General features: G+C 39.8%; 1 protein-coding gene across 1 annotated transcript in view; it reads right to left on the reverse strand.

Moving 5' to 3' along the window:
* Positions 1 to 20,223, reverse strand: part of LOC110837190 (fatty acid synthase-like) — a 33,926-nt gene continuing 13,703 nt past the window's right edge. The window contains exons 15-36 of the mRNA XM_087350887.1: positions 20,102 to 20,218; positions 19,040 to 19,148; positions 18,200 to 18,457; positions 17,774 to 17,959; positions 16,742 to 17,049; positions 15,443 to 15,739; positions 14,944 to 15,134; positions 14,472 to 14,711; positions 12,958 to 13,078; positions 12,222 to 12,398; positions 11,567 to 11,746; positions 9,809 to 10,007; positions 9,294 to 9,474; positions 8,716 to 8,861; positions 7,887 to 8,134; positions 7,279 to 7,603; positions 5,835 to 5,990; positions 4,710 to 4,919; positions 3,674 to 3,972; positions 2,664 to 2,930; positions 2,246 to 2,488; positions 1 to 967 (exon numbers count right to left, since the gene is read on the reverse strand). Of these exons, the coding sequence (XP_087207013.1) occupies positions 851 to 967; positions 2,246 to 2,488; positions 2,664 to 2,930; positions 3,674 to 3,972; positions 4,710 to 4,919; positions 5,835 to 5,990; positions 7,279 to 7,603; positions 7,887 to 8,134; positions 8,716 to 8,861; positions 9,294 to 9,474; positions 9,809 to 10,007; positions 11,567 to 11,746; positions 12,222 to 12,398; positions 12,958 to 13,078; positions 14,472 to 14,711; positions 14,944 to 15,134; positions 15,443 to 15,739; positions 16,742 to 17,049; positions 17,774 to 17,959; positions 18,200 to 18,457; positions 19,040 to 19,148; positions 20,102 to 20,218 (4,575 nt within the window). The 3' untranslated portion in view covers positions 1 to 850. The remainder of the gene's footprint in view (positions 968 to 2,245; positions 2,489 to 2,663; positions 2,931 to 3,673; positions 3,973 to 4,709; positions 4,920 to 5,834; positions 5,991 to 7,278; positions 7,604 to 7,886; positions 8,135 to 8,715; positions 8,862 to 9,293; positions 9,475 to 9,808; positions 10,008 to 11,566; positions 11,747 to 12,221; positions 12,399 to 12,957; positions 13,079 to 14,471; positions 14,712 to 14,943; positions 15,135 to 15,442; positions 15,740 to 16,741; positions 17,050 to 17,773; positions 17,960 to 18,199; positions 18,458 to 19,039; positions 19,149 to 20,101; positions 20,219 to 20,223) is intronic.

Here is a 20,223-nt window from a genome sequence, read left to right on the forward strand (position 1 = left end):
TATGCTAAGAAATAACCATTTATTTGTGTTCTATGGCTATGAACTTGATCTTGTTTTTTGTTATTTCAAAACATTGAAGTGTAATGAATAAGGTGACAGGTCACGAGGATTACAAACAGGAAGATTACATAGCAACTTTTTACCAATAGGATTATTTTGCATGTTCACAGGAAGTGCCATTCTATTTAGCAAATTTATTCCCTTTTCACACATTAAAAATACACCAATTGTAGGTCACGGTCTACATACACATCACTGAATTACTTGTGTGCATTGTCATGAAGAAAAACAAAGTCTTATGTCAGAAGTGGGAATGTTATTACTAGATTCCTGCTGAGACATTGTCATTTACCACACCAGCCTGTTAAAGTTCATGTTGATAAAGTTCTTCTTTCTGAAGAGAGAAAAGTTTTAAGAAAAACTGTGGAAGTGCAGTGACAAATAATGTTATTCAAAGTAAAGTAAAATTAAAGCTGTCCCACTATATGCCATGTAGGCACTTGGGGGAGGACAAGTATAGCTCCTACTCATTCTTGACCTCGGCACTAGATGGGGGTGAGTGGTCACCATAACGCACCGGCTCCTCTGCCCCCCCGCCAGGGATCGAATTCAAGTCATCCAGTCCGTACCCAATCATTATACTGACTGAGCTATGCTGGCTCAAAATGCTATGCATATAGAAAAATAAATCGATTAATCCTGTCACAAGGCACATGGCAAGCAACCACACTACATTAACAATCAACCTGAAAGCATTTTTGTTGCCAAAAGAAGTGAGAACCTACATGGGCTGTTGTGGATATAAATTACTTTAATAATAAATGTTCTGCTCATTACAGATGTCTCTCAATTAAAGGGCCTCATTATTTGTAATCTGCCTGTTGATAATGGCGGCAGCATCCTCGCTGTCCAGCATTGTCAAGTGGTTGCCGTCCACAAAATATACCTCCACCTTTTTCTCACAACACTGCAACACAAGATCAAACATGTACACTTATGCACCCACTGGGCAGCTGACAGCGTGACCACTTCTCTCTGTGGACAACCAAGCAAGAACATCATTTTGTTTAACGCTTACTGCTACTGAAGAATATGACAGCTCATTGTAAGGTTGATTTATTTAAATGTGTGCCAGACTCTAAGGCTATTTCATCATCATATATCACTGCTTCCCAAACTTTATCCCTCATTACCCAAAACTGCTTATAAGAAAGTCTTTTTTACCTAGTGTAGGTAAAACACTAACTGCACAGAAAACATATATCACAAGTGAAGAGAGATCATTAAAAAATAGGAAGAAAACAATAACTTTGGTGCAATGTCTTTATTTTAAACATCTCTAAACATTTCGGCAGCCACAAAAAATTTGATAATTATTCACCACGAATATTTCATCACCCAGGTCCCAGCTAATGAGTGCAACGCCACTGCTCCATCTTATTTACTAGTTCCGCAAAATTGGGGGCAATTGGAGACAGAGCACACCTCACATCGTATTCGGGGTTCAGCAAACAGTTTTGTTTTGTGCTTTTTTGAAGGCAAGATTGGAAAATCCTACTTCACACATGTAGGTGCTCAGAAACTGCAATAATTGCATCACGGCCTCCAAAGCTACCACAGGATATTCATCGTGAATTGTTAACCAGAAAGACTATAAACGACCCTTTTTTTCTTCAAATAACATTTTGCACTGACTGCTTGACCTAAGCTCCATCAATTGCTCTGCAAAACCATTAACACTATCGGGGATTTCAGTCAAGCCACACAGAAATGGGTTTGCAATCCACTGATATACAGACCTTTCTAGTTCAGGAAAGTATTCCTTGAAATGAAAAGATAGATTTGTTAAGTGAGTGTACGCGGCAAAAATGATTGAATCTAATAACAAGCATATGGCGTATTTATTAAATAGCAAATAAATACTTGTTAGACTGTTTTAGAATATCAGTGCACAATGACTGATCGCTTTCTTCAGAGTACTTCGTTTACACTTTTACGGTAAATTTTAATGTGTATTCCGAGGTGTGTCATTACCCAAAGAAAAACAACTTTTACCCCTTTCTGGGTAATTTACCCAGGTTTGGGAAGCACTGGCATATATGGTGCTTCGGCCCATGTTTGGGAAATGACCTCCCCTAAGGCCATTTACACCTGTATATAATTCAGCGTCACAGCTAACATCTTGATACACTGACAATTCCAGAGGGTGCAACTTGTTTAGAATAAAGCCTGAGTGAATACTCACCTTTGAGAGTCCATAATCATTCTCTAATTTCACTGCCATTGCAACAGGCCTCAGAAGGGTGGTTTCAGCCTTGACCTTTTTCGTGTAGTCCCACTCATAGTTTGAAATGGTTTCAAGTCGATCCAAGACACACAAACAAACAGCTTTGTAGTGCTCGACATTGTTTCTCAACACAGGAAATTTACTGATGACGTGATCTAACTTCTCGTCCAAGCTTTTAAGAGGTGTGATCTCCTGAACCACCTGTCAATATGTACAAGATGAACATTAAATAAACTTGGCATAGATTCCACGAAAATATTGAGGTGAATATTAATCACACTTAAGAAGCACATATTACTGAAAGGCATTGTAAGAAAATGAAAAATTAATTATGAGAAATAACAGTATTGTCATTTTAAAATTCTTCCTCAAGTACCTTGGTGATAGCTGCTGATGTGGCATCACGTGGTGAAACAACTCTCAATATATTACATATGGCATTGATCTGAAACTGATCCTCATTGTTGCCAATACTTTGTTCCACCAGCGCCTTCATGAAATCTGGAGAACTGTCCAGTAGGTACAGCTTCCCCTCCCGCCCCTCTGCCTCAAGTTTAAGTGCCAGTTCCAGAGCCAGGAGACCACCAAATGAGTAGCCCAGCAGAGTGAATGGAGCACGCGGCTTCAGGCGGCTCTGTATGTGCTGCCAAGACAAACAAGTGGGTCACTGTGACAGCTCATGTTAATAACATATAACATTAAACCTTTCCTCTGTATTATATTTACCTTGTACTGTCAAGGTTATTATAATAATGGTCACAAGGTAAACAGTAAGCCTTGTATTGATAGAGTAAATGAGTTATGAATACAGAGATGTGATAAGACAACCAACATGAAAGAGCATTATTTGCGACACACAAGCACAGACAGAAAAATAATGCTAAAATTATTATTGGAGAAAAGTCTGTAAAAACATAACTTTGATTTATTTGACTCAGAAGAGGTACTTGACAAAATGGCAGTAAATTATGAGAGTCTCTGAGAAGTGGATAATTCCTTGATCAGCTAAGAAAATATCGACAAGGACTCTGTTAAAAGCAGGTACTTAGATATTTCCAACTTCAAACAATAACATTTACTTCTAAAAGTTAATTAAAACACTCCGTGGAAATTTGAATAAAAAGTTTCTTGGATATTATCCATCGCCTAGTAAAATATAAAACGTAAAACGACGTTTCGGAGATGGGGCTCTATCTCCGTCTTCAGGTTCCTACTCAGTTGGGCCCACTAGATAGAGCTAATCCCTATCTTCGGACTAGACTATGGATAATATCCAAGAAAATTTTTATTCAAATGACTCATCACCATCGTCAAGAACTTTTAGATTTGATATACTCTGTGCAAATGTTTTCAATTAATGAGATTACAGCAGTCTCTTTTACGTACTGGCAGTAGAGACTGTGCCATGTCATGAACCGTGTGTCCACTGCTGCTGTATCCCAGCTGCAGGCATATTGTCTGGTATTTGAGATTCTTGGCAAGAGGTTCCAGGACGCATGCCATGCTTTCCACACCAGGCAACATGAAGAGCACTGGCCCAGCCTTCGCCTCGCCTTCTACGTCAGCCCCGACTCCAGTCGCTGATGGCAGACGCACAACAGGCAAAGATGCAGATGCCTCATCCCCTACCACTTGCAGCAGAAACTGCTGTCCCCCAAGATATTCTTCATCATCACGAGATGCAGCTGCAAACACAACAGGTTACAAAAATTAAAACAGTGAACTGACATTTTCAATATCAGAATTTCTGATTACCTGCTTAACAAGATTCAACAGATAAACCCTTTGGATTATACTCACATTCCAAAGGTGTTGCACAAATGCGCTTTTCGAGACAACTATTAGGTTTTACCATCAGAGGAAAAGAAACACGTTCTAAATACAGTTGAAGAAATTCAAAAATATCAACAAAATCACAAAGACAAATTGCAATGTATGGACAGAAATAGGCACCCAAAATGGGCATTCCGTTACCAACCATGAGGATGCAGAGACCTGGGACAACCAAAGGGTCGATGGAAGGACCAGGAACATCTATCTCGGAATTCAAAGGAACAGGCTTATGGCCTAAAATCTAAATAGCTGATTATGATGATGATGATCCAAAGGTGTTATTCATGCCAGACCACAAAGGTCATTCTTGCACTAATGTGATTCAAGGTCACAGATCCAACTTATGTCAGTCTCGCACTAATATTACATGAGGCCTCCGCTGAAAAACCAGCATGTTGCAACAATGGGACCTCCATTTCAACTGTTGCACAACAATAAATTCAGGCAATGCAGGTTGCTTACCTCTACATAAGGAAGGGATAAATAAACTTGGATGGGCATAACGCCGTTCTCTTTTGCCCCCATAAATGTTATGTCCTACTTGACAAACCTTATTAATATTTTCCATTTTGAAGAAGCAGTTATGTACCTTGAGATGTCGGTTCTTCTTCCTCATTGACCTGGTATATTGCACCAATCTCCTCGAGACGTGCAAATGTTAGGCTTCGGATCTCCTGAGGTGTGAGAAATAATTCAAAATCTCGCTCAAGTGACTGTTTAATCTCCACAGCTGTCATGGAGTCCATCCCTAATTCTGCCAGTGTGGAATTTGGGCTAATGGTCTTCAGATCACGGATACCTGCGATAAAAATTTATCTCATTTTAAACACTAATCAATTTAAGATCCTTGTTCATTATTAAACACAAGTTACTTAGGACTTCAAGTGAAAGAAACCAGTTCTAATTTAAAGGTACATTTCTTGGATGGAGGAGTCTTTGTGAACCAATGATATGACCCTGAAGACAGACAGCCTGAAATTTATTAACTACATTTTTATTCTTATTCATAAAATCATTTCATCCAGTTTTCACTACTTTTCTGCCTCTAGCATGGCCTGTATGTAATCATAAGTGATATTTTGTAATAAAAACAAAATCTATAACTATATTTTGAAAGGTGTAGGTCTTGGAGAACAATGACACTCGAAAGGTGTACATCAACCATATCACATAGGTGATTGTAGCACTAATGTCAACTAAGGCCTTTGATGCACAACAATGTGTTCCAACATTAACCTTAGGCCTTCCATGCACTGATGCTCCAACCAGAATGGCAAAACCACAAACTACATGCGATGCATCTAGCTACGTGTCACGTTAGTACACACTAAACTCTTAATCCAGGAGTTAGAGTCTACTTGACAGCCTCAAGTGCAGGGTTTAAATCCATAATCCATGTATGAAAAATGTTGACGCGTAAAACAATCATTATGTGGAAGCATGGGAATATATTGTGTCATTAAGGTTATCATAATGAATCAGATATTTCATCATTTAATATACAGTTTACTTTAAGAAAACTCTAGACAAAAACAGGAAACTTCTGTTACTTCTAATTATTACATATTCTACACCTAATACCACCACAGCCATCCGTTAAATTTTGCTAAACTTTTAAGCTGTTTGTCCATTGCTTCTTGTTATATTTCCTATGTACTTAAGTGAACTGCTGAAAAGTATCATCGCAGTACATTTGAAGCCATTTTGGACTTACCTATGATGCCGCTCACATACTCCACTACACTTGCATGTTCACCAGTTCTCGCAAATTTTTCCGCCACGACCATGCTCGCCACTACAGGGCATGTCTGCCTCATGAATCTGTCAAGCACCTCGAGACATGATGAAATCCTCTGCACTAGGGTGCCACCTACAATACACATTAAAACTTCAAGTGTAAATACCCAGTGATCAATATTGTTTGATCCATTTTGAACTATAGAATAAAGCTAAATTCACTGAAACTCCACTCAGGTGTCAGTACCCTGAGGATGGAAGCAGTATGTTCCTCAGAAACATGTTTGTCTTCCTGCAACTCCACAAAGTGTTATTTACTCAGATGACCAACATTTTTCTGAGAGCTTCTCCTCTTCATTCGGATGTTAGACAGAGACAAGGCTGTATTTATTCCCAGCAAAATGATATGATCCAAAACATTGTTTAAAAAGCCAAGGCAAGAGTCACTGTTGTTTTCCTCCAGTTACGTCCACTACTTTTTAAACATTTTCCTTCAACTTAACTCCTATTTTTCTGCACTCCTCAAATGCCATTTCTGCAATCCCTAGTATTAAGAAGAAAACAAATGAGGAGAGCCATGTCTCTGAGACCCCCAACATTTAAGAAGTAGAATGTGTGATACTTTGTATAATATACTTCTTCTACGAAATTATCCTGTAAGTATAATCTTTATCAGACCAATCCCCACACAGTAAAACTTACTGAAGTGTTTCACAAATAATTTTCACTCTGAAAGAAAAAGAAATTGGCATGCAACTAGAAAAACCTGAAGAAATTAGAACTTTAAATAAACACAGCAGTGGTCAATGGTTTTTGGTAAATTATGCATTTTGACTTATAAGCCCTCTGAAATGCACACACACCACTGGAATCCCGGGCCATTTGCCAGAGAACAGTTTGCTAGTGCCAACACAGAAGATCTGACATGTCAGAACGGGTTGCGACAGGTGTGTCATTGAGAAAAGGTCACAAGAAAGTGCTCAGACACATAGCCTCCACGTTAAATTTATGGTACCATCTGAATGTCTCATGATTTTACTTTGAATTCATATAACTGCTTGGTCACAGAAGAACGTCTACCTGAAGACTGATACTGTCCAATTCTTCTGGTAGTGTCAGGGGCTGGGGTGAGTAAGTGAGGAGCACACGTGAAATCATTACTTGCTGATTTTATTCAAGAGCTCACCATTCAGAGTAAGCTGAAATATCAATATATTTCAGAAGCACATCTTAAAATATTATTTAAACTGCTCTGTATGAAACCTGAACTATTATTACATCCAAATAATGACACGGACACCAAGTACAAAAGAAGTGTTAAACACTAGCATATCTTGTATCAAAAATACAGCAGTACTCTAAGTCTGCACACAGTAAATCTGCAATCAGGTGTACAAACATATTTTAAAAGCACAACCGACCTATCTGAATGTCTTGCTGTTCCTCCTGCATCTCTGCAACCAACCCCACGTCCCCCACAGCGCCCCACTGGACAGCAAGACCTGGCAACCCATCTCTGACACGGGCCTCACAGACACGCTCCATGACGGAGTTGTACATGCCGTAGTTCGTCTGCCCAGCATTACCACGCCCACATGATACACTGGAGAACACCACAAAATGACGCAGGTGTGGGCACATCTGGCGAGACAGCGCATCCAGGTGATGCGTTGCAAGTGCCTTGGGTCCTGCAGAAGCAGCAAAGTCTGCCTCAGTCTGGTTCTCCAAGAGTTTGTCTCGCAGCACCTACAATAATGCACAGGTGACTCTTTCAATATCAAAACAGGCAGTGAAACATTTCCAATGGCTACTCCTACTCAGGTATTATTCTCTACCTTCTTCTCCTATGCCCTGATTAACCGTTAAGTTAATGATAGAACACAAAAACTCACAGTCTCAGAAGGAAGCAATACTGCCACTTATTACCCATCAATCAAATGGCAAGATGCATTAGCATCGTAAGGAGTTCATTAGCTGCTTTACTACATGGTCTATGCACTTTCTGAAGGTGAACAACTTCGACACTCACCACAGCCAAGTTGAATATGGCATCGACTTGCCCCAGCTTCTTTGCGCCTGACAGTAGAGCTGTAACGCCACTCTTTGTGGTGATGTCAGCCACAGAGATGACTACCGTTACACCACAGCTGCGCCATATTCTCACACGTAAGCTCTGGTAGCCAGTCTTGATGCCATTACGAGATGTCAGCACCAATTTACGAGCGCCTCGTGACACAAGCCATTCAGCCAGCTCCAGACCAAAGCCTCCCAAGCCACCTGCAAGTGGCAACATACAAATTTAATACTTTGGATCCTACCTCTAAGAAAGTACACCACATCACTAATAAAAGTTTGAGTCTTTTGATAAATTTTGGAAGAAATTTTGCTTCCAATGCTGAGAACCAAATAAAACACTTACATAGATGATATGGGTGACTTAGCGAGTTATTGATAAAATTAACCCATCTGAAACACGCAGCAAAAGCAGTCATCAAAACAAGCTTGCCGATGGAGGGTGTGCAGAATTTTGTCCATACTTGTTAAAGTCCAGGTCAGAAAGTGGGTGTACAAACCAAATTATGTTCCTGTGCATCCGAGGTTGCCAACAAAACACTTTTGTTTCTGTTCTACAACCACTCAATATGGAGCAAAATGGTTTAAGATGTACCACTTCCTCACTTGCAACATTCTCATTTTAACTTTAAAGTAATATGTGGCAGGAAATATTGCGGATGACATAACGATGTTGATGGAGGGTGATGAAAACACCTTAGATACTCCCACATGAATAAGTAACTGTGACTGTTTACCCCTGATAACTGAACCCTCTTATGGAGCAACATAAAAAAACTCAGTACCTGCAATGATGTAGGTAGAATTGGGTTTGCAGAAGTATTGCGGATAGGCCTGCATGAGTAGCGGTACAGGCACAGCTGCTTCCGTCTCTTCCTCTGGTTGGATATGCAGCAAAACTTTGCCTATGTGTTTCCCAGATGTCATGTACCTGCAGCATGTACTTCACATGTCAATGCAAATTCAACTTAATTCTAATATGATATGTGACACATCCGTGCACTTACAGAATTTCTGAAAATGAGTATTAAAAGCACTTGCTGCAGCAAAGAAAAGAACATTTATTAATCCTGCATAATGTTTGTCACTGCCCATTGTCTGAACTACATCTGATCTTCATAGTACAGGAATTACTGGTGGGAACACTAGAACAAATTATACCAAAAAGATTACTGTGGCTGACAGTCCACAGGAGAAGGGCATTTTGCAGTATCAATAAAAATATGGTTTGACAAAAGAAGGTTATAGTGGAAATTGACAGGTCAATGAGTCAATTTAGTGCAGCTATTATTACTGATGACAATGATAGTATAGTTACCCAATGTTCTCCCACAAAATTAAATTGTCTCCATCATAACCAAACCTGAAAGCCTGTTCCACTTCAGTTGTGGGAAATACAGTCCTGGGTAGTGGTCGTACAGCCCCTGAAGTTATGCCTTCAGTCATGATGTCACACAACTTCTTCTTCAGCTCAGGACATGCTGTAAACACTTGGTCTAACATGACTCCATGGAAGCTTGCCTCCTTCAGAAATACTCCCATGCCTACAAGTTGGATTCAGTCTCAGATAAATCGAGTCATAAAGACAAGCAACAGTATATGACATGCACAACAAGATAAAGTGTTGGTAAAAGCAGTGACTTCAAAGAAATGTGCCGGAACAACGGAAGATTTACACATGGTGGAAAGGTACCATTATCACAGACCTTAAAGATACAAGTGTTGAGGTTAATTTGGCTCCGGAGAGAAAACAGTGGTAGAGGACTTGTGAAGATGTTAATGAATGCTTGGGGTGCCTGAGAATTTTTCAAATCTCCGAGCATACTAAAGCTTCCCAAGAAGGAATCCTTGGTATCAGTTTGTTACTTAGATTCATACCAATAGTGTTGTTGCTCTGAAGGTCAAATTTTCCAATCTCCAAGAATCGTCCTCGAGGGGCAAGACAGCGTACCGAGGCCTGCAGCTTTTCCTCAGCAAGGGAGTTGAGAACAAGGTCTACACCTTTACCATGTGTCTCAGCCATTATGAGTTGCTCAAAAGAGCAATCTCGAGAGTTCCCAATATTGCGGTCCAACAGCTGGGAGATAAGAAAATAATTTTGACATGAAGATGACTGTGTTCTGGGTTATCACATCTCGAATCTGATTGAAATCGTCAGACATTACAGACGTGCTTACAGTCACCCTGATAACAGATGCAGCAAACACCTATGAAATCTGAGAAAATTTCTAAGACACTAGACAGTACAACAACACAGAAAAGAATCATCTTCATATCACCCTCATGAGGGGCTAAAATCTCACATACACTGACATCTTTGACATACATTGATAAGCATTGAAACTGTATTCATATGATACAATATTCTTAGAAAGCATATCAACAATTGTTATTATGTGCATAAGATAACTTAAAACATTCACTGGGAGGACTCAGAGGGGAATATATTGTAATGTGTTTCGGTTTTTCGACCCGGATCGTCAACCCTGATTTATTCATGTCAAATTAAATCAGTTACAGAGGTCTGCACATACAGTCAACTCTCTATGCCACATCAACAGTCTTTGAGTCTCTGTTCCCTGCACACACACACACACACACACACACACACATACTCTCACTCTGTCCTTCGAGTCTATCTGGTCCCCCAAGCTCGGCGCTCTTCAAACTCTTCGCTTACACATCGGCCCATAGCACCCCACTGGAGAGTGTGTTGGAAGGAGAGTGTTAAATAGTTGTTGGAGAGTTTGTTGAGAGAGAGTATAGGAGGAGAGTGTAGATGGAGTGTGTAGAGAGAGTGTAGAAGGAGAGTGTGGAAAATGAGTGTGGAAAGAACAGAGCGTAAGAGAAGTGTGTGATGGAGTCGAGTGAGTGAAGCCAACGAGAGGTCTGGTGAGGCGCTGAGTAAGGACAGGTCGGCTGCGTGAGCGAGCACCGGGTACATGGACCGTGGCGGCCGAGGAGATAGCATGTGTCCAGTGGGGTGCTACGGGCCGACGCTGAGTAAGGACAGGTCGGCTGCGTGAGCAGGCACCGGGTACGTCTACCGTGGTGGCTGAGGAGCCAGCGTGTGTCCAGTGGGGTGCTACGGGCCGATGTGTAAGCTAAGAGTGTGAAGAGCGCCGAGCTCAGGGGACCAGATAGACTCGAAGGACAGAGTGAGAGTATGTGAGAGTATGTGTGTGTGTGTGTGTGTGTGTGTGTACAGGGAACAGAGACTGGGATACTGTTGTTGTGGCAGAGAGATGACTGTATGTGCAGACTTCTGTAACTGATTTAATTTGACGCGAATAAATCAGGGTTGACAATCAGGGTCGCAATGCCGTCCCACGTTACAATATCTCCCAGGTCAAGCATTTTCAATTCTTCTATCAGGTTAATGCATTAGAATAGAAATTATTCTTCACTTAATCTAATATAGGAAATTCAGTGTACTCCATCCAATTTTAACAAAAGTGCTATTTCTTTATTCAGCAATCCAGAGGAAATAAGAATTCCAATTTATTTGTCTGCAATCCAATTCAAAGTTTGGCTTTTGTTCAACTATGTCATTAATTAACATGGCCAGTCTCCCATTTGTATTTATTTATATAAGGATGAATAAGCTTCAGACAGTAAAAATGGCTGTTAAAATACCTGTGGAAACTGCTTTTTGATGAAGGCCCGTTTCTCCTCTGTACCGACAGTGGTAAACACTGTGCAACCTGCGTGCAGACAAATGTTGATGGCTGCCTGGCCTACGCCCCCACTGCCCGAGTGGATCAGCACCGACTCACCCTTTTTCATGTGACCAATCATCTCAAGCGCATAGTAAGCCTGTCAACAGCAAAACAAAGCATCAAATTTTTATTCTTCTATTAAATTTGCTTTAGGTGCTTCGTAAATGTAGAAAATGTAAGGTAAACATTTGTTTAATTATCACACCATACAGAGAAATAAAAGTGGATAATTATTTTAGCTTGAGGGACGGATGCTATAATAAATTGAATAACTATCTTCATGACTTGGCTTCTTCAAACACAAAAAAGACATTAAAGCAACTGGATAGAGACTGGATGAAGAGGGATTGATTCCTGGCAAGGCCAGACTGCTTTCGCTTTTCTACCAAAAGCAAACTGGTTCTGGGATGCACCAAGAAACCAAATGAATGGGTGATGAGTATTTCCTAACCAGAGTATAAGCTGAAATATGTGGAATATGATGAGAGCCACAAATCAAACCAAATATTGGTAAGACCCCAACTGATAAAGAGAACATTTTTTAATTCTGATTTAATTTCATGGCAACTCACTGTTGCATAGACGCAACACACAGTTGCAGCATCCTCGAGTGTCCAGTGCTCAGGCACATTCCACAACATATTCTTGTCTGCTAACACCATGGAGGCCAGGGCTCCAGAAGGAACCATGCCCATGACTCGTTGCCCTTTCCGGTCACGTCCAGAAAACTCCAGCCCTTCAACACAGCCCTACCAACACAATTCCTTAAAAACAGCTTCAGAGTTCAGACATTTAATTTAAATTGATTTATTTCAAATAAATACTGGCATGCGAAACAAAATAAGCAAAAATTATATTTCATGAAATGGACATGTGTATTCCAAGAAAAGTAATTTTGAACCTCAGGCTATCATGTTAAGTGAGTGGACTTATTTGTAGTTTATTCAGAAATGCATTAAGTAAATGACGATACAGAATGTAAAAGGCCATGCTCATAGCACAAGTGCTTAGTCACTGGCTTCTCAACATGGAGGACTGGGTTAGATCCCAGGGCAGTCCATGTAGAATTCGTGGTTCACAAGCGCCACTGAGACAGGTTTTTCTCCCAGTACTTTGGTTTCCCCTATTAGTAAAATTCCACCACCGTTCCTCATTCACTCAATTATAATCGGTGACATGAACAAAGTGTCCATTTGTAGCTTGCAATGTTTGGTGGGTTTTTAATCCATAAAACTATGACAGAGGGCAGAATAGCCTGCTTTAGCATTATCTACGATTCTCAGCTTCAAGCATGAGATCTATTCTCACCAGATTCAGCCGACGCTTAGGAGGTTTGGAAGTCAGCCTTCCTGTTGCTGTCATCACATCCTTGAAGTTGACAGCAGAGTAATAAATATGCACCAGTTCCTCATTTGGTTCTGTCTGAATGCTGTAACATATTAAACTTACATAAATCTGGTTCCAATAAATGAAGTGACTTAAACTCAGGACTGATTAACTTATTAGCTGATATTTTACAGTAATACAGGTCAACTTAGTTTCACAAAAGCTGTCCTCTCAGCACCTTCCAGAGCCAAACTTATGCTGTGTATCCTAAGTTTGACAAGTGTCATCAGGACTGAATGTAACCTGTTCTATTAGTTCTACTTAGCTACTTCTACAACACAAAGCTGTAATTGAGATATAAAAAACAAGCAGTTATAGCCAGAACTCATAAAGCCTACTTTTCAATTACAGATTTTCAATCATACAAATATCTTATTGTTGTTATACTTAGATAACAAAAGTTAAAAACTCTGGAATGCCATTTTTCTCATGGACTACTGTGCTCAGTTCATGAGCTGATGATCATAGGAAAGAATCCTATTCAAATCAGTAACTTTTTATTGTTTTAAGAAGTAAATATGTTACATATCGATTATTATTACAATCATCATTACAGCCATCATAACTACTGCCACTATTAATTATATTATTACTATTTTTGGTATGGGAGGAATTTTTTTTACTGAAGCACAGACTCCTTGTCAAATTTGTCAGAAATAACATCAAAGTTTAAAATCATTGTTATATTTGTAATTGTTCACTTCCCAACAAACCTTCATACATAATTTGTAGGTACATTTACATATATTTTCACAATGTATTTCATAGTAGTACCCCATATGATTCATTAGTTAGTGCCGTCAAACTGAAAGATAAATCACAATTATTTTATGGTCACAATACTGTTCTCTTATATTTCATAAAAAATTCTATTAAAAAACTACACACGTTTTAAAGATGTTTTAAGTACCATACAAGTTGGACACTACATCAAGTGTTATGATTTCTGTCTTCTGGGTTGTTGCGCTGTGTAGTCTGGTTGAGGATGCTGAATCGTCCTGATGACAGAAGCAGTATAACCTGTGAAATGTTGGTAAACATCGACCAGACTACACAGCGCAACAACCCAGAAGAAAGAAATCATCATACTCACCGCCATGAAAACCTCAAATCTTACGACAGCAAGTGTTGCTCCCACCTCATGTGTTTGCACGTTGTTGTCGTTCACTGTAGGATAATGGGTGGCCTCCAGAGCATTATTGTTCATTCTAAATTTTGCCAATTGATTCAACAGTTAAATGGGATATATGCATACAGGCAGTTGTGTGTAAGCATATGGGAACAAATACACGCAACAGTGACCTCGTATGTTGAGTTTCCTGGGAAGTGTAACATCTAATTTTATGTTCAGTTATTTTTCGTCCCTTACATCAACACAGCACCACATACGGGAACTCAAAACAACCACGGCACCATACAGAGGAGCTCAAACACACCTGTCAATGTCCAGATTTCCCTCCAACCACCGGAAACTGGAGAGATCTCCTCGTGTCATGATGTTCACATAGGCGTGCGACACAGTGACAGTAGCACAGCTGTCCAGGGGGAGATGTCTGTATGACCCCCACTTTCCATCAATGTATACATTAACAGCCAGATCTTTGCTCAGCTGTTGCTGGTACAGTGGAAAGTTCAGATCAAATGGGGGTGCAGAGGAATCAGGAATAAAGTAACACCTGAAAAATATGTAAAATCTTACATAATTCTTATACTCAAATGAATCTTCTGCTTATTTGATTCCAAAGGAATAAAATGCTATCAAAGAAAGTGCCGTGTAGGCATACAGGGGAGAGAGGAGGGACAGTTCCTTCCTGCACTCAACCTCATGCCCTGATTATGCTTCATCCCACAGGAACATCTACACAACTGTGTGGAAGCCAAACCTCATTCAAATACAATGTCTCTTACCTAACAAAGTCACATCCAGGCTCCTTGCGGATACAGTTCACAAGACCCACAATGCCACTGAGTGGTTCACCCTGAGCTACAAGAATAATGTGACGTTTGGAGTTACTACCGATGGCAGTCTGTACTTGCGGCAGCCAATCATAGTTGTGAGTTGTTACATGGATCACAATTGGATTTTCCACGACCACTCCCTGCAACAGGCATTACACTTCCTGAACACAATACATTACCACATGAAATCAGTTACCTAACCAAAGATCCTTAATTCACTTTTGGACCGACTGGAATTCTTTTTTATTATTCACCTTGTGGAAAAAAATTAGTGTTTCTTGGTTTATTTAAAGCCACATATCAATTGTGTGCAATTTATCACTTTTCCAGCATTTTAAAAGCACAAATTGATATACTTTTCAAAGGTCACATTCATATGATTGGACTGAAAACTTGGTATACTAAGTGCAAGTTAGTTATTGAGAAAAACTCTGACTGGTGCCACTACCTTCCTGAGCAAGAGCAACTTCTCATCCTTGAGAGTCTTCTCAAACACAACCTCGAGCCTGATGCCACTGGTGATCGGGGTCTTAGTTTCCAGTTTCTCACGAGTCAGGATGCAGGCCCCATCAGCCAGGGCATTTACAGCGGTCTGGAGCAATTCTCTGTGGGGCAGGACGTTCGATACGATAACGAGTGTACAGTTCTGCTCATTCTCTAGTTCATTTTCCTCGACCTTGATCTCCGTCTTGTTCAAGTCTTTCCATGACAGGTTTTTGGCCTTTGACAGGATTGTAATGTTTGCCTGTAATATACAACAGCACAGAAACATGTTCAGGTGTTGTTTAACCCACTGTCTTCTTACGGGTTTCTTTCAGTCATAAGTTTCAAACAATATTAGCAAAACACTTCAAAATCAGCCTAACAGCTGGTCAAGTGTCATGGAAGCATACAACTAAACTATTAGCTGTAGCGTTAATATGTGGCAGGCAGCCCCGCTCTATAAGGACTTAAATCTCCTCTTCCCATACACAGAAATCAATTTGGTTCCATGTGTATTTTGCATTCAAATATACCATCAGCTGCTATGAAAATGAAAAGGAATGTCTCTTTCCGAAGAACTAGAAATATTCTTTAATGGAGAAAATTATCTTGTTTCCATTTAATGCAACTTTCAACAGAGGCAGTGAATAGAACTTGCCAATATTCCCTGTAATTTTTATGATGTCAGCAATGAAGAAATTTCTCATGAGCAGTGGATAAGATATAATGTGCAGCAAATTGCAGATGTTCTTTTGTTTGTGTACATAACGATTCCTATGTCCCATAAGGGTTTGGATTATTTTGAAGCTGCATTTTTATGTGTACTGTGAACAACAAAATCCTGTACCTGCATCTAACACCAATGTAAGAAATTAGTATTTGCACATTACATCCAGAAGTTGTTTTTCTATATCAAAGTTTTCAAATTTTAAAGATTCAAAGGCAACATTCTTTGCTGTGCCAACTTCCAGGAGCCAAGTTATCATAAATGCCATGTACAGAAATCATGGAAGCATTTATTTTTATTGCATGAATAACATCTTCAACTAGAATATTTCCACATTTTACCACTGGTGAAGCATTTGCATCCCAGTAAATACTCTATATGACATCATCAGTTCTCTGAGATCCATCACTACAAGAGGCAATGCACCTCGTCATGCGCACAGGGAATGGTAAGTGAATGGCTGCGCACGTGCACAATGTACAGGTAACAACATTGCTGACTGTTAACTGACTCTGCGCTACACACTACTACACTTGCCTTTATAAGTGGAAGATCTGCGATGATGAGGGCCACGGCAGGTGACAGAAGTGCAGTGCCTTCGTCGTGCAGCTCCACCACCTTTACATGGGTGCCAGGCTTGTTCTCCAGAGTGATGTGAGTGCACACCCTCAGTGCGCCGTGCAAATCAAGGTGCGCAGGTTCTACATTATGAATGAAGACATATTTCTCGAGTACAGGGCTAGTCAGGACCTTGCGTCGAGCTATGGCATTGGTTTTGAGTCCTCGCACTTCTACTCCTGTTGATTGGATGATATCCAACTCCTTGTACACATGCACTGGAAGCACTGTCACAACAAGCGTCAACAATTACAGTAATTTCAAGACAAGAAACTGAACTGACATCAAGTGTAGGAAGTACTGCAATTTAATTGGTACAATTCAAGTGTTAGGTGTTAGAACACACAGGTTCAACAACTCTAAGACAGAGGTCATCACTGCACATAATACTGTAGGAGTTACATCCAGTCTATATCTAAAAAAACTGATTTGCATATAACTTGTTTTAATATACACTTGTAATGTGGATAAAACAGAGTGCGGCTTGAATGAAGAGCAACAGATGGGGTCAGGCAGTAGTGGCAGCCGCAGCAACACCATTCTACGCCAGTGTGTCTATACGCTACAGTAGACCATATTCCCTGACCTTCAGGTTGAAAGGGTAAGGTGCTGTCAGGCCAATAATTTTCAAACTGTTACTTGCATACAGATGAACATCACAGCTGATGACATCAGAGGATCTTCGGTAATGACATAATTATGTCACAAGTCTCGGCATAAACAAAATTGGTATTAAAAATTGCAGGAAATTAAAGAAAATATGAGTTTGAAATGACATTCAGTCTCACAATGTTCTTATCAATGTTCATGAAAATAATTAAGATGTTCTCGCATTATTTTATAGCAGAACACAGATTTGGCATGAACGCTGACAGATGGACAGACTGTAGCCATGGGGTATTCTTCACATACATGGAATAGTAGAGTATACATAAGAACCAACCAACTTACCAACATCTCCATTCTTAATGTATAGTTCCTGGACATCAGCCCCGTGTCGTTTGGCATCTATTGTGAGCTTCTGGATGTAGGTTGGAACAAAGAGACCTCTTGAGTCTTCCTGAATGATTTTCATTTGCAGCAAGCTGTCCATGAATGCCACCCAGTTTTCCTTCCAGGCAACCTTTCCTGTTCGACCTAAAGTGAACAAGAAATCTTCGTGTCTCACACAGCATGTCTGATAAATTTATGTATATGCTTCAAGTTAATATTTCTGCAGTTATTTCTGATAAGAAATGTCACAAGAACATGAGTCCATTTCTCAAGGATTACAGAAACATGAGTATCTAAGAAGTACCGACTACTAATTAACACAAATACAAAACACAGGACATCAGGTACATTAAAACTTCTCCTGTAATTCATAGTGATACCCACCATAGTTGTCTGCATAAACGAGGCCACGGAAGAGTCCTTGGTAGTTATATCCAGACAGATGCAATTCCTTGTAGATATCTCGTGATGAAAGTTCAAGCAACTCATCATTAATGAAAGGCTTGGGGGGCTCCAGTGATACCATTTCAAGAGAGGCATTGGCAGGCAATCTCACCAAACCACTCACAACTGAAGTGTTACCTTCCACTATCTCAAATTTCCCACTTGCTTTCTGGATCATGACAATAAACTCTAAGTTTCCTGTGAAAAAACAATCAAATTTTAACATTGAGGACATTTTGCAGTAGGTTAATCATGTAAAACACTTTTCTGAAGTAAGAACTGGAATGTGTCATGACAAGACGTGCAAGAATGTTTCTTGCTAGAGTGGAGGTATACCGATTTCCTAAAGCACAACACAACACAAATAAAATGATAGATTTATGTAGAAAAGATCTGTTACACATGTTCTCATGATTTTCAGTTGTGAACTTGGGCTTATTAGGATTTAAGATTTCTGTTGCAGGAAGTACAAAGATGGCTATTTACTGGGTTAGTGCACTGTGTAGTTAATTAGAAGTTTACAGTTTCAGAGGCCACCACTGTGAAGGGAACCTCTGAAATATTGGTAATCTTCTACACAGACTACAGAGTGATATAACTCAGAAGACAGCCATCTTCATTCTGGGCTTACATTTGGCCTTTGCTGTTCAGGTTCTGCTGCCTTACAGGAGGACTAGAAGAGTTTACACGCATTGAAATGAGAGTAAGAAATGTAAGCATCAACCATTCATATCAGCCACACGGACTAAAAATAATGATGGGCGCTACTGTTATACTAACCTTCCTTCGGTATGTTTGTAGCCCTGTGAAACCGAACGTCCTCGAATACCACAGACACGCTGGTATAAGCCTGTTGAATCATCAGCCCAAGAGACTTCCACACAAGTTCCTGCGTAAAATGCTCATTAAATTAGTGGTGCCACTGAAGCACAGAGCGTAAATACATCAAAATTATTTAAACTATAAAAAAGCAAAGCTGTCCCACTATACGCCATGTGGGCGCTGGGGAGGGGGGATCAGGTGGTACAGCTCCTACCCATTCTTAACCTCGACACTAGGTGGGGGCGAGTGGTTAGCGTCATGCTCCAGCTGAGCTTTACCCCCAGGAAAGGACCCTGGTACCCATTTGATAGGAGGCAGGGTATACTGACACACATCATTCAACCCATCCTAATGTAGAGGTGTCTTACATTAGGTAAATCCCTTTATTGCTATTTCTCAACTAGTGGAGCATGAGGACTGTTTAAGGAGGTAATGACATGTAAAAAAAATAATCCAAACTCACTTACAAAATCTGTATGCAAAGTGAGGCCAACATATATTTGAAGCTGCTGAAACTATTACTCTTTGGCAATGAGTCCAATATCTGAGTCCTAAAAGGTCCAATGCAACACCAGGGTATTTAAGTATGTTACACAAACTGCATCAAAATAATTAAAGACAATTTAGAACTAATTTGTTTCCACTGCTACAATAGTCAGTCTTAATTATTGGTAACTCACAAGAACACTGAGTGAAACATTGCTATTGTACAGAAAAATAATATCTGCACACTACTCGTTGCTGCTGAAATCATCTTTGTTATTAGAAAATTCTGTGAATTTTTCTTTCTGTTAACCATAATTACATAAGCCACAAGTAATTATATAAAGGGTCACGTATAAAAGTTCAAACAAACTATTTTGAAAATCTTATAGCAAATGATATATCTCAGTCACTGTTAGAAATCATCTTTAACGGTTTGCATATTTAGCTACTATGCAGTAGGAAAAATATGAAATTGTATTAATAAATCATGTAAACAGGACATAGATTAACAATATAAATTGTAATAAAACTCACAAGGTAGCCTGTGGCAGGAAATAAATTTCTACCATCGATAACATGTCCATATAAATATTCCACTGATTCATCCTGGAAGCTGATGACCATGGAGTATTCACCGGATTTCACTGTGGGCTGTA

The sequence above is a fragment of the Zootermopsis nevadensis genome, unplaced genomic scaffold, assembly GCF_977971745.1.
Source record: "Zootermopsis nevadensis isolate Lab colony 2312 unplaced genomic scaffold, Znev_1.0 Znev_ptg000017l, whole genome shotgun sequence".
Lineage (NCBI taxonomy): Eukaryota > Metazoa > Arthropoda > Insecta > Blattodea > Termopsidae > Zootermopsis > Zootermopsis nevadensis.